The sequence below is a fragment of the Rhinoraja longicauda genome, chromosome 2 (assembly GCF_053455715.1).
Source record: "Rhinoraja longicauda isolate Sanriku21f chromosome 2, sRhiLon1.1, whole genome shotgun sequence".
NCBI classification, from domain to species: domain Eukaryota; kingdom Metazoa; phylum Chordata; class Chondrichthyes; order Rajiformes; family Arhynchobatidae; genus Rhinoraja; species Rhinoraja longicauda.
In genome coordinates this window covers 7,192,732-7,206,265 of record NC_135954.1, presented here as the reverse complement: position 1 = coordinate 7,206,265, position 13,534 = coordinate 7,192,732, and the positions used below count along the sequence as shown (strand labels likewise).

Below are 13,534 nucleotides of genomic sequence, written 5' to 3'. Positions count from 1 at the left end.
ATAAAAATGCTCCGTAACATTACTCAAGTTTACACAGCAAAGTGTACATTTTGCAATGAAAGATTGGAAAGACCGGGCTTGTATTCACTGGATGAGAGGGGATCTTATAGAGAGTTGTGAATTTGTGGAATTCTCTGCCACAGAGGGCAGTGGAGGCCAATTCACTGGATGAATTTAAAAGAGAGTTAGATGGAGCTCTAGGGGCTAGCGGAATCAAGGGAAGGCAGAAGGCAGTGGAGGCCAATTCTCTGAATGCATTCAGGAGAGAGCTAGATAGAGCTCTTAAGGATAGCGGAGTCAGGGGGTATGGGGAGAAGGCAGGAACGGGGTCCTGATTGAGAATGATCAGCCATGATCACATTGAATGGCAGTGCTGGCTCGAAGGACCGAATGGCCTACTCCTGCACCTATTTTCTATTGTCTATTGATATGGGGAGAAGGCAGGCATGAGTTACTAATAATATTCATTTATTGTCATTGCAACGAGTACAACGAAATTAAAAAATAGCCAATCCTGACGGTGCGTAAAAATAGAAATGCAATAAATGCAAAAACAAATAAATACAATTATATTAAGTACAAAAGTTTTAACAGTGTTGCCTCGTGCAGAAGGTAGTGTTCAGTTCTCGTATGGCCCTGGGGTAAAAACTGTTCTTAAGTCTGTTTGTTCGGGATTTGATCGACCTGAAACGTCGACCAGAGGGCAGATGAACAAACAGACGGTGGCCGGGGTGGGATGGATCTTTTATTATTTTGCCTGCTCTACTGAGGCAGCGTAGGCTGAACAGGTGCTCCAGGGAGGGCAGTGATTGTGGATGATCAGCCATGCTCACAATGAATGGCGGTGCTGGCTCGAAGGGCCGAATGGCCTCCTCCTGCACCCATTTTCAATGTTTCTATGTTTACACTCGTCCCACCTGCGACCCATTTGGCCCATATCGTTCTAAACCTTTCCTCTCCATGTACTGGCCCAAATGTCTTTTAAATGTTGTTATGGGTCCTGCCTCACTCAACCAGCTGCTCCGGCAGCTTGTTCCGTACACCCACCTATGTGTGCAAAGGTCGCCCCTCAGAATCTTTATCCTCTCACCTTAAACCTTTGCCCCTTGGTTCTTGAGTCCTGATCGAGTTTAATGGATTAAAATAACGTGTCCCAAGTATCCCTTTAAAAATGAGTTTCCAACTCAGTTTAAAAATAAAATCCAAGTGGAGATATATTCTGTTCCAAAGATAGACACAAAACGCTGGAGTAACACAGCGGGTCAGCACTTTGTGTCCATCTCAATATTCCCTCCAGCTTGTATCTGAACACAGTTGATGGCTCAATTGTAATCATGTATTGTCTTTCCGCTGACTGATTAGCACGCAACAAAAACTTTTCACTGCACTTCGGTACACGTGACAATAAACTAAACTCAACCCAACTCATCTTTGGTATGAACCAGCATCTGAAAACTGAAGGCAACTGAACCAACCTACCACCAACTAGAGGGCAGTCCTGAACTACGATCCACCTCATTGGAGACCCTCGGTCTATCTTTAATTGTACTTTACTGGACTTCATCTTGTACTAATTGGTATTCACATTACTCCCTTTATCATGTATCTGTACACTGTGGACGGCTCGATTATAATCATGTATTGTCTTTCCACTGACTGGTTGGCACGCCATAAAAGCTTTTCACTGTAACTCGCTGAGTTACTCCAGCACTCTGTGAAACGTCGCCTATCCCGTGTTCTCCACAGATGCTGCCCGACCCGCTGAGTTACTCCAGCACTCTGTGAAACGTCGCCTATCCCGTGTTGTCCATAGATGCTGCCTGACCCGCTGAGTTACTCCAGCACTCTGTGAAATGTCACCCATCTGTGTTCTGCACAGATGCTGCCTGACCCGCTGAGTTACTCCAGCACTTTGTGTCCTTTCGACTATACCAGCGTCTGCGCTTCCTTATTTCTCCACCTTGTTTCTCCACTTAAGTAATCAGGTTTCATTATATTTATATTTGGTTCAGTTTAGAGATACAGCGCGGAAACAGGCCCTTTCGGCCCACCGAGTCCACGCCGATCAGCGATCCCCGCACACTAACACTATCCTACACACACGAGGGACATTTTCTACATTTATACCGAGCTAATTAACCTACAAACCTGTAAAACCCGCTGTTCTTTGTTTCGATATTTTGTCCCGCTTACCGTGTTTATGGATGACTGGAGGATTGTGGATGTTATTCCTGTAGTTTTTACGTTCTAGCCCCCTTCAGCATATGTTTTAGAAGCAGAATTGGGCCATTCGGCCCATCAAGTCTACTCTGCCATTCAATGATGGCTGATCGATCTTCCCCCTGCCTTCCCCTCTCAACCCCTCAGGCAGCAGCAGCTCCACCACATCTAATAGTGTACTATCTGATCTGTTTGGATAACAGGCAAACAAAAGCTTTTCAGTGTTCCTCAGTACACCTGACAACAATAAACCTACACCTAAACCCAATTTTCATGTCGTTTCTGGTGCTTTGCGTGTTATTGGCGAGTTGTGTATAAGTTCACACGTCATAGGAGCAGAAGTAGGCCATTCGGTCCATCAAGTCTACTCCGCCATTCAATCACGGCTGATCTATGTCTCTCCCTCCTAACCCCAGAGAGAGCTGGATAGAGCTCTTAAGGATAGCGGAGTGAGGGGGTATGGGGAGAAGGCAGGAACGGGGTACTGATTGAGAGTGATCAGCCATGATCGCATTGAATGGCGGTGCTGGCTCGAAGGGCTGAATGGCCTACTCCTGCACCTATTGTCTATTGTCTATTGTCATATTCCCCTGCCTTCTCCCCGTAACTCCTGACACCCGCACTAATCTAGAATCTATCTATCTCTGCCTTAAAAATATCCACTGACTTGTGGCCTCCACAGCCATCTGTGGCAATGAAATCTACAGATTCACCAGCCTCCAACTGAAGAAATTCTTTCTCGTCTCCTTCCTAAAGGTACGTCCTTTCATTCTGAGGCTGTGGCCTCTGGTCCTAGACTCTCCCACCAGTGGAAACATCCTCTCCACATCCACTCTATCCAGGCCTTTCACTATTTGGTAAGTTTCAATGAAGCCCCCCCCCCTCCCTCCCCCACCTCATCCTTCTAAACTCCAGCGAGTAGATTTAGATTTAGATTTAGATTCAGAGATACAGTGCGGAAACAGGCCCTTCGGCCCACCGGGTCCACGCCGCCCAGCGATCCCCCCACATTAACACTATCCTATACCCACTAAGGATTTTTATTATTTTTATTTTTACATTTACCAAGCCAATTAACCTACGCACCTGTACGTCTTTGGAGTTTGGGAGGAAACCGGAGATCTCGGAGAAAACCCACGCAGGCCACGGGGAGAACGTACAAACTCCGCCCGTAGTCAGGATCGAACCTGAGTCTCCGGCACTGCATTCGCTGTAAGGCAGCAACTCTACCGCTGCGCCACTGTGCCGTTGTGCTGTCAAACGGTCATCATAGAAACATAGAAAATAGGTGCAGGAGTAGGCCATTCGGCCCTTCGAGCCTGCACCGCCATTCAATATGATCATGGCTGATCATCCAACTCAGTATCCTGTACCTGCCTTCTCTCCATACCCCCTGATCCCTTTAGCCACAAGGGCCACATCTAACTCCCTCTTAAATATAGCCAATGAACTGGCCTCAACTACCTTCTGTGGCAGAGAATTCCACATTCACCACTCTGTGTGAAAAAAAACTTTCTCATCTCGGTCCTAAAAGACTTCCCCCTTATGCTTAAACTGTGACCCCTTGTTCTGGACAACGTGTTCACCCATTCGTTAAGTCCAACTTACCGACAGATCGTCGCCACGGAGAAAATTTCCCGAGAGGTCAAGGTGCGTGAGGGTGTTACAAACTTGCTGGTTGGCACTCAGAGACTGAGCAAGGCTGTTCACCCCTGGAATCACACGGAACACTAAATTAACACCCGACCACGTTGTGTACAAAACCTGCCAAGACTATTTCACACCATTAAATCCAAAATGCCAGCAGAGAAAAAACTGAAACATGCGTTAATAATAAATGCTGTAAATACTGTCTGGCACAGACAAAGTGATTAAAAAAATGTGCACGTTTAAGAAAAAAAAGATTTATTTGAACCTACGGCTAAATATAAGAGTGTCCAGTTTAATTTAGTTTATGGTCACATGTACCGAGGTACAGTGATAAGCTTTTGTTGCGTGCTAACCAGTCAGCGGAAAGACTATACATGATCACAATCGAGCCGTCCACAGTGTACAGATACATGATAAAGGGAATAACGTTTAGTGCAAGGTAAAGCCAGTAAAGTCCGATCAAGGATAGTCCGAGGGTCACCAATGAGGTAGAGACTAGTTCAGCACAGCTCTCTGGTTGGGGTAGGATGGTTCAGTTGCCTGATAACAGCTGGGGAAGAAACTGTTCCTGAATCTGGAGCTGTGCGTTTTCACACTTCTGTACCTTTTTGCCCGATGGGAGAGGGGAGAAGAGGGAGTGGCCGGGGTGAGACTGGTCCTTGATTATGCTGCTGGCCTTGCCGAGGCAGCGTGAGGTGTAGATGGAGGCAATGGAAGGGAGGTCGGTTCTTCAAAGAGATTAAGCATATTGTCGTGTAAGAAAATAACTGCAGATGCTGGTACAAATCGAAGGTATTTATTCATAAAATGCTGGAGTAACTCAGCAGGTCAGGCAACATCTCAGGAGAGAAGGAATGGGTGACGTTTCGGGTCGAGACCCTTCTTCAGACTGATGTCAGGCTGGCGGGACAAAGGAAGGATATAGGTGGAGACAGGAAGATAGAGGGAGATCTGGGAAGGGGGAGGGGAAGGGAGGGACAGAGGAACTATCTAAAGTTGGAGAAGTCAATGTTCATACCACTGGGCCGCAAGCTGCCCAAGCGAAATATGAGGTGCTGTTCCTCCAATTTCCGGTGGGCCTCACTATGGCACTGGAGGAGGCCCATGACAGAAAGGTCAGACTGGGAGTGGGAGGGGGAGTTGAAGTGCTCAGCCACCGGGAGATCAGGTTGGTTAAGGCGGACTGAGCAAAGGTGTTGAGCGAAACGATCGCCGAGCCTGCGTTTGGTTTCGCCGATGTAAATAAGTTGACATCTAGAGCAGCGGATGCAATAGATGAGGTTGGAGGAGGTGCAGGTGAACCTGTCTCACCTGGAAAGACTGTTTGGGTCCTTGGATGGAGTTGAGGGGGGAGGTAAAGGGACAGGTGTTGCATCTCGTGCGGTTGCAGGGGAAAGTGCCCGGGGATGGGGTGGTTTGGGTAGGAAGGGACCAGTGGACACCAATACATCAATATTCATCAATACCTACTATTATCATCAATATACCTACTATATGGATATTTAAATTTCCTCTCCGCTGACTCTGTCTGGAAAAGGGTCCTGACCCAAAACGTCACCCATTCCTTCTCTCCAGATATGCCGTCTGACCAACGATCACCTAGTATGCTAACGACTGTGTGACACACTTACAATTTACACACGAGGGACAATTTACAATTTACGGAAGCTAAATGACCTACAAACCTGTCCTGGTTTGGAGTGTGAGCGGAAACCGGAGCACCCGGAGAAAACCCACAAGGTTCTGGGGGAGAACGTACCAACTCGGTGCAGACAGCACTGGTAGTCAGGATTGAACCCGGGTCTCTGGCGCTGGGAGGCAGCAACTTTACTCTGGTCTGCTGGCCTTAATTGGCTTCAGTAAAAATCGTGAATTGTACCTAGTGTTAGCGTGCAGAGTGATCGCTGGTCGGCACAGACTCGGTGGGCCGAAGGGCATGTTTCCGCGCTGTGTCTCTAAACTAAAGTGAAATGTCCATATCGCAGGTGAAAGGATAGCAACGGTTTAACCATTTCCCCCACTTTGGTCAAAGGCACATCAGCTTTTTGCTTGTATACGGAGGAACTGCAGATGCTGGTTTCAACTGAAGGTGGACACAAAATGCTGGAGTAACTCAGCGGGTCAGGCAGCGTCTCTGGAGAGAAGGAACGGGAGAGGTTTAGGGTCGAGACCCTTCTTCAGACTGATGTCAGGGGAGTGGGCGGGATAGAATGTAGTTGGAGACAGTAAGACTGGTGGGAGAACTGGGAAGGGGGAGAGAATGGAGAGAGAGGGAAAGCAAAGGCTATCTGAAGTTAGAGAAGTCAATGTTCATACCGCTGGGGTGCAAACTACACCCAAGTGAAATATGAGGTGCTGTTGCTGGGCAGCTTATGCCCCAGCAGTATGAACATTGACTTCTCTAGCTTCAAGGAACAGCACCTCATATTTCGCTTGGGCAGCTTAGTCAAGTCAAGTCAACTTTATTTGTCACATACATATACAAGATGTGCAGTGAAATGAAAGTGGGCTTACACCCCAGCGGTATGAACATTGACTTCTCTAACTTCAAATAGCCCTTGCTTTCCCCCTCTCTCTCCATCCCCTCCCCCTTCCCAGATCTCCCACCAATATTACTGTCTCCGACTACATTTTACCTTCAGTCTATCTGTTTTCTTGTCGTGCTCGACGATGTTTCCATCCAATTGACCCAAACTACGCAATTTATTTTTGTCTCGTCTTTCATGATTCAATGATTTCTCATGCAATCCCGAGTGTCCATCTACATTCTGATTAAATATTGAGGCCCACAGGCTTTAGCTGCTAAATGTAAATCTCTAACTGTAGCAATGTCACGTTCAGTCTGAAGCCATTTAAATTAAACCATTTAAATTAAACCATTATCAAATTAATGTGCCAGAAGGGGACAGGAAATGTTGATATTTTAGTTTAGTTTAGAGACACAGCGTGGAAACAGGCCTTTCGGCCCACCGGGTCCGCATCGACCAGCGATCCCCGCACACTAACACTATCCTACACGCACTAGGGAGAATTTTTACATTTACCAAGCCAATTAACCTACAAACCTGCACATCTTTGGAGTGTGGGAGGTAACCGAAGAACTCGGAGAAAACCCACACAGGTCACAATAGACAATAGACAATAGGAGCAGGAGGAGGCCATTCGGCCCTTTGAGCCAGCACCGCCATTCAATGTGATCATAGCTGATCAATCTCAATCAGTACCCCGTTCCTGCCTTCTCCCCATACCCCCTGACTCCGCTATCCTTAAGAGCTCTATCTAGCTCTCTCTTGAATGCATTCAGAGAATTGGCCTCCACTGCCCTCTGAGGCAGAGAATTCCACAGATTCACAACTCTCCGACTGAAAAAGTTTTTCCTCATCTCTGTTCTAAATGGCCTACCCCTTATTCTTAAACTGTGGCCCCTGGTTCTGGACTCCCCCAACATTGGGAACATGTTTCCTGCCTCTAACGTGTCCAACCCCTTAATAATCTTATATGTTTGGATAAGATCCCCTCTCATCCTTCTAAATTCCAGTGTATACAAGCCTAGTCGCTCCAGTCTTTCAACATATGACAGTCCCGCCATTCCGGGAATTAATGCTGCACGTCCTCAATAGCAAGTCTCGGGGAGAACGTACAAACTCCGTACAGACAAGCACCCGTGGTCGGGATGGAACCGGGGTCTCCGGCGCTGCAAGCGCTGGAAGGCAGCAACTCTACCGCTGCACCACCGGGAGTCTTTCATGATGAAAATATCGGTTCCTCATGTCCGTTCTAAATGGCCTACCCCTTATTCTTAAACTGATCATATTGAATGGCGGTGCTGGCTCGAGGGGCTGAATGGCCTACTCCTGCACCTATTGTCTATGTTTCTATGTTTGAAGCCTCTCCTGATACCCAGGTTCCAGTGAAGCCTGTTCCCCTCCCTCTCTCCCTCTCCCAACTCCCCTCTCACGGAAACAATCATTCACATGTTTACCTACCTTTGGGTGACAAGGAGATTTTCGACATGTTTAAATGTTTCAGCCCCTTCGGAATTTTGGCAAATTGGCTGCTCAGGGAAGCCGTTCCTGCAAAAACAAAAGCCGGTTATTAATTCTAAATTGCACGATGAAACAAATGCACAATTTCTAAAACTAACATCAACCCCAACGAGAGAGCGAGCAATTAAAAAAACCGCAAAGTCTGAACGAGGGTCTCGACCAGAAACTATCAGTGCTTAGTTTAGTTTAGTTTAGTTTAGAGATACAGCGCGGAAACAGGCCCTTTCAGCCCACCGGGTCCGCGCCGACCAGCGATCCCCGCACGCTAACACTATCCGACACACACTCGGGACAATGTTTACATTTACCAAGCAGCCATGTTACCTACATTCCTGTACGTCTTTTGGAGTGTTCTCCAGAGATTCTGCTTGACCTGGTGAGTTACTCTACCACTTTATGAGGGAGTCATTATATATATTGTACCTACTAATATAATATATATTATATTATGTATATGTACACACAAAAAACTGGAGTAATTCAGCAGGACAGGCAGCATCTCTGGAGAGAAGGAATGGGTGATATATGGATGTACACATATACATACCCCTCTCCCATTCCCTGTACCGCCTTTAATTGCGCTCCCCCTCCCCTGGAGGAGCACGGCACCACAGTGAAGGAGAAAGAAGATGGCCGCTGGCAGGACGGAGTCAGTGGCTCCTTCTCCCCTTCCCCTCCCCCACCCTATTCCCCCTCCTCACCCACCCCCTCCCCTCTCCACACCCACCTCCCCTCTCCACCCTCTCCCCCCATTGAAATTATTATTTTTTAACAGACAATTTATTTTAAAGGAAAAACGCGATTTCCCCAGGTCGCAATGGATACCCTACGAGGAACGGGCCCAACTTGGTCTAGTATTTTAAAAAATATATATATATATATGCCCACACACACACAACTTTTTTTCTTGTTAATTATGTTATTTACGGCATAGTATAGAGTCATAGAATGATAGTGTGGAAACAGGCCCTTTGGGCCAACTTGCCCACACCGACCAACATGTCCCATCGATATCTTCTTGCGTTTGGCCCATATCCCTCTAAACCCGTCCGATCCACATACCCGTCTGAATGTTTCATAAATGTTGCGATAGTACCAGCCTCAACTACCTCCTCCGGCAGCTCGTTCCATACACCCACCACCCTTGGTGTGAAAAACGTTATCCCTCGGGCTCCCATTAAATCTTTCAAGACGTTGAGTTCCGCCGGCATCTGCAGTTCCGTATGTCTCGAGTACATGCAGGTACAGCAGGCAGTGAAGAAAGCCAATGGAATGTTGGCCTTCATAACAAGGGCAGTTGAGTATAGAAGCAAAGAGGTCCTTCTGCAGTTGTACAGGGCCCTTAGTGAGACCGCACCTGGAGTACTGTGTGAGGTTTTGGTCTCCAAATTTGAGGAAGGATATTCTTGCTATTGAGGGCGTACAGCGTAGGTTCACCAGGTTAATTCCCTGAATGGCGGGACTGTCGTATGTTAAAAGACTGGAGCGACTAGGCTTATATACACTGGAATTTAGAAGGATGAGAGGGGATCTTATCGAAACGTATAAGATTATTAAGGGGTTGGACACGTTAGAGGCAGGAAACATGTTCCCAATGTTGGGGGAGTCCAGAACAAGGGGCCACAGTTTAAGAATAAGGGGTAGGCCATTTTGAACGGAGATGAGGAAAAACCTTTTCAGTCATAGAGTTGTAAATCTGTGGAATTCTCTGCCTCAGAAGGCAGTGGAGGCCAATTCTCTTGATGCTAGATAGAGCTCTTAAGGATAGCGGAGTCAGGGGGTATGAGGAGAAGGCAGGAACGGGGTACTGATTGAGAATGATCAGCCATGATCACATTGAATGGCGGTGCTGGCTCAAAGGGCCGAATGGCCTCCTCCTGCACCTATTGTCTATTGTCTATTGTCTACAAGAGCAAACGGCTTCAAATCATACTGCATTTCCAGCTTTAAAACATCAAGACTGAATATAGTCCAGGCAGCTAATTCATGCCTTTGTCACCTGCTGGATAGAGATACCTCAGATTTAAAAATGGTAAAAATTCAATTAAGAAAGCTATTACACATAAAGGAAATTAATTCAATGGCCTAACGGCAATGAGATCTTCGATTTATTAATTTAGGAATTAATTAATTTAGGAGCACCTCATTGAAACTTACCGAATATTGAAAGGCCTGGATAGAGTGGATGTGGAGAGGATGTTTCCACTAGTGGTAGAGTCCAAGACCAGAGGTCACAGCCTCAGAATAAAAGGACAAATATTTAGGAAGGAGATGAGGAGGAATTTCTTTAGTCAGAGGGTGGTGAATCTGTGGAATTCATTGCCACAGACGGCTGTGGAGGCCAAGTCAGTGGATATTTTTACGGCAGAGATTGTCAGATTCTTGATTAGTACGGGTGTCAGGGGATATGGGGAGAAGGCGGGAGAACGGGATTCAGAGGGAAAGATAGATCAGCCGTGATTGAATGGCGGAGTAGACTTGAAGGGCCGAATGGCCTAATTCTGCTCCTATCACTTGCAGAATAATCTTAATAAATCGGAGAAGGCAAAATATATAGGAAGAACCATCTCAAGTGTAAAGAGATAAAGATTATTACGTTTAGTGCAAGATAAAGTCCGATTAAAGATAGTTCGAAGATCTCCAATGAGGTAGATGGGAGGTCAGGACCGCTCTCTGATTGGTGGTAGGACGGTTCAGTTGCCTGATAACAGCTGGGAAGAAACTGTCCCTGAATCTGGAGCTATTTGGAAACTTCCTGCCTGGAACAATTGACAATTTTGCTCTTGATTTCCTTGATCCCAATGTAGTATAAGAAAATAACTGCAGATGCTAGTACAGATCAAAGGTATTTATTCACAAAATGCTGGAGGGTCTCGACCCGAAACGTCACCCATTCCTTCTCTCCTGAGATGCTGCCTGACCTGCTGAGTTACTCCAGCATTTTGTGAATAAATATCCTTGATCTCAATGGATATTTTCAAGGCAGAGATAGTTTCTTGGTCAGTACGGGGTGTCTGGGGCTATGGGCAGGAGAATGGGGTTAGGGGGGAGAGATAGATCAGCCATGATTGAATGGCGGAGTAGACCTGATGAGCCGAATGGCCTAATTCTGCTCCTATCACTTGTGACCTTGCGATTTTGCTTTCCATTTCGTGCAGGTTTGAGATCTTTGTGTTCGCCATTCCCCGTAAACACGTCAACACACTGAGCGAGGATGGCAGGCACAAGAGGAGTTCAGATGCATTATAAAGTAGTATAGATGGATGCAGTGACTCAAAGTGACTACCACTGGTGAAATTTTAATGTTGCTTCTACTGCGTTTAAATTAATGTCAAGAAAACCTTTGGCAGTCTATAAATTATGCGTGCTCCCTCTCCACACATGTTTATTTTAAATCAGTACAGCTTTCCCATCCTTGGCTGTAATTTGGTACGTGGCTCAAAAGGGTACTTATTTCTAATGTACAAAACATTCAAATTTTTGATCTCTGTGATAACTGATACCATCAAAAGCATCTGTAAGAAAATAACTGCAGTTGCTGGTACGAATCAAAGGTATTTATTTCACAAAATGCTGGAGTAACTCAGCAGGTCAGGCAGCATCTCAGGAGAGAAGGAATGGGTGACGTTTCGGGTCGAGACCCTCCTTAAGACATCAAAAGCATCTCATCATTTTATCAGGACGCATCTCAGCTTGGTTTAGGAACAGCTCAATCCAAGACCGTATGTGTGTGATGTTTTCAAGAGAGAGTTAGATACAGCTCTTTGGACCAACGGAATCAAGGGAGATGGGGAGAAAGCAGGAACGGGGTTACTGATTCTGGATGATCAGCCATGATCACGTGGAATGGCGGTGCTGGCTCGAAGGGCCGAATGGCCTACTCCTGCACCTATTTTCTATGTTTCAATACGTGCCTCTGAAATAGTTTTCTTTCTATTCAGAATACAAAATACCATCACGTCTCTGAGCCAGTGTTTAGATTTAGAGATACAGAGCAGAAACAGGCCCTTCGGCCCACCGAGTCCGCGCCGCCCAGCGATCCCCGCACACTAACACTGTCCTACACCCACTAGGGATTATTTTTACATTTACCCAGTCAATTAACCTACAAACCTGTACGTCTTTGGAGTGTGGGAGGAAACCGAAGTTCTCGGAGAAAACCCACGCAGGTCACGGGGAGAACGTACAAACTCCGTACAGACGGCGCCCGTAGTCGGGATCGAACCTGAGTCTCCGGCGCTGCATTCGCTGTAAGGCAGCAACTCTACCGCAGCGCCACCGCTTTGTTTGCTCCGGAGTGTCGGTGACTGAGGGGAGACCTGGTTTTAGTTTTAGTTTAGTTTGGAGATACGGCGCGGAAGCAGGCCCTTCGGCCCACCGAGTCCGTGCCGACCAGCGGGCGATCCCCGCACACAGGCGCTATCCTACACACCCACTGGGGACGATTAACAATTTTACCGAAGCCAATTAACCTACAAACCTGTACGTCGTCGGAGTGTGGGAGGAAACCGGAGCACCCGGAGAAAACGCACGCAATAGACAATAGGCAATAGGTGCAGGAGGAGGCCATTCAGCCCTTCGAGCCAGCACCGCCATTCAATGTGATCATGGCTGATCATTCTCAATCAGTACCCCGTTCCTGCCTTCTCCCCATACCCCCTGACTCCACTATCCTTAAGAGTTCTATCTAACTCTCTCTTGAATGCATTCAGAGAATTGGCCTCCACTGCCTTCTGAGGCAGAGAATTCCACAGATTCACAACTCTCTGACTGAAAAAGTTTTTCCGCATCTCAGTTCTAAATGGCCTAGCCCTTATTCCTAAACTGTGGCCCCTGGTTCTGGACTCCCCCAACATTGGGAACATGTTTCCTGCCTCTAACGTGTCCAACCCCTTAATAATCTTATACGTTTCGATAAGATCCCCTCTCATCCTTCTAAATTCCAGTGTATACAAGCCTAGTCGCTCCAGTCTTTCAACATACGACAGTCCCGCCATTCCGGGAATTAACCTAGTGAACCTACGCTGCACGCCCTCAATAGCAACAGCACAGACAGCGCCCGTAGTCAGGATCGAACCTGGGTCTCTGACACTGCAAGCGCTGTACGGCAGCAACTCTACCGCTGTGCCACCGTGCTGCTTCTACTGTGTTTGACTTAATGTTTGGAAAATATATTGGCAGTCACGATACATTATGTGTGCACCCAATACACACGTGTTTATTTTAAATCAGTCCTGCTATCCCCTTCATTGACTGTAATGCGGTACTTGGCTCCCTGGGTAATTATTTTCCCATGCTGTGTCACCCTAGGACTCCATGAATGAGAACAATTTGCAGCACGACAAAACCAAAGTGAGAATATCAAGGTCGGGATCTGAAGGACAGATTAAGGGGGGGGGGGAGGTGGGGGGGGGGCGTCAGTGAAAAGTACCGAATAGTGAAGGACTTGGATAGAGTGGATGTGGAGAGGGTGTTTCCACTAGTGGGAGAGTCCAGGACCACAGACCACAGCCTCAGAATTCAAGGAGATGATGCGGATTTTCTTTAGTCAGAGGGTGGTGAATCTGTCAAATCCTTTGCCACAGAAGGCTGTGGAGGCCAAGTCAGTGGACATTTTT

General features: G+C 46.9%; 1 protein-coding gene across 1 annotated transcript in view; it reads right to left on the bottom strand.

Moving 5' to 3' along the window:
* LOC144601979 (F-actin-uncapping protein LRRC16A-like) overlaps positions 1-13,534 on the bottom strand; it is a 151,327-nt gene that overhangs the window by 131,434 nt on the left and 6,359 nt on the right. Inside the window, exons 4-5 of the mRNA XM_078414660.1 lie at positions 7,857-7,943; positions 3,829-3,932 (exon numbers count right to left, since the gene is read on the bottom strand). Coding sequence (XP_078270786.1) covers positions 3,829-3,932; positions 7,857-7,943 — 191 coding nt within the window. The remainder of the gene's footprint in view (positions 1-3,828; positions 3,933-7,856; positions 7,944-13,534) is intronic.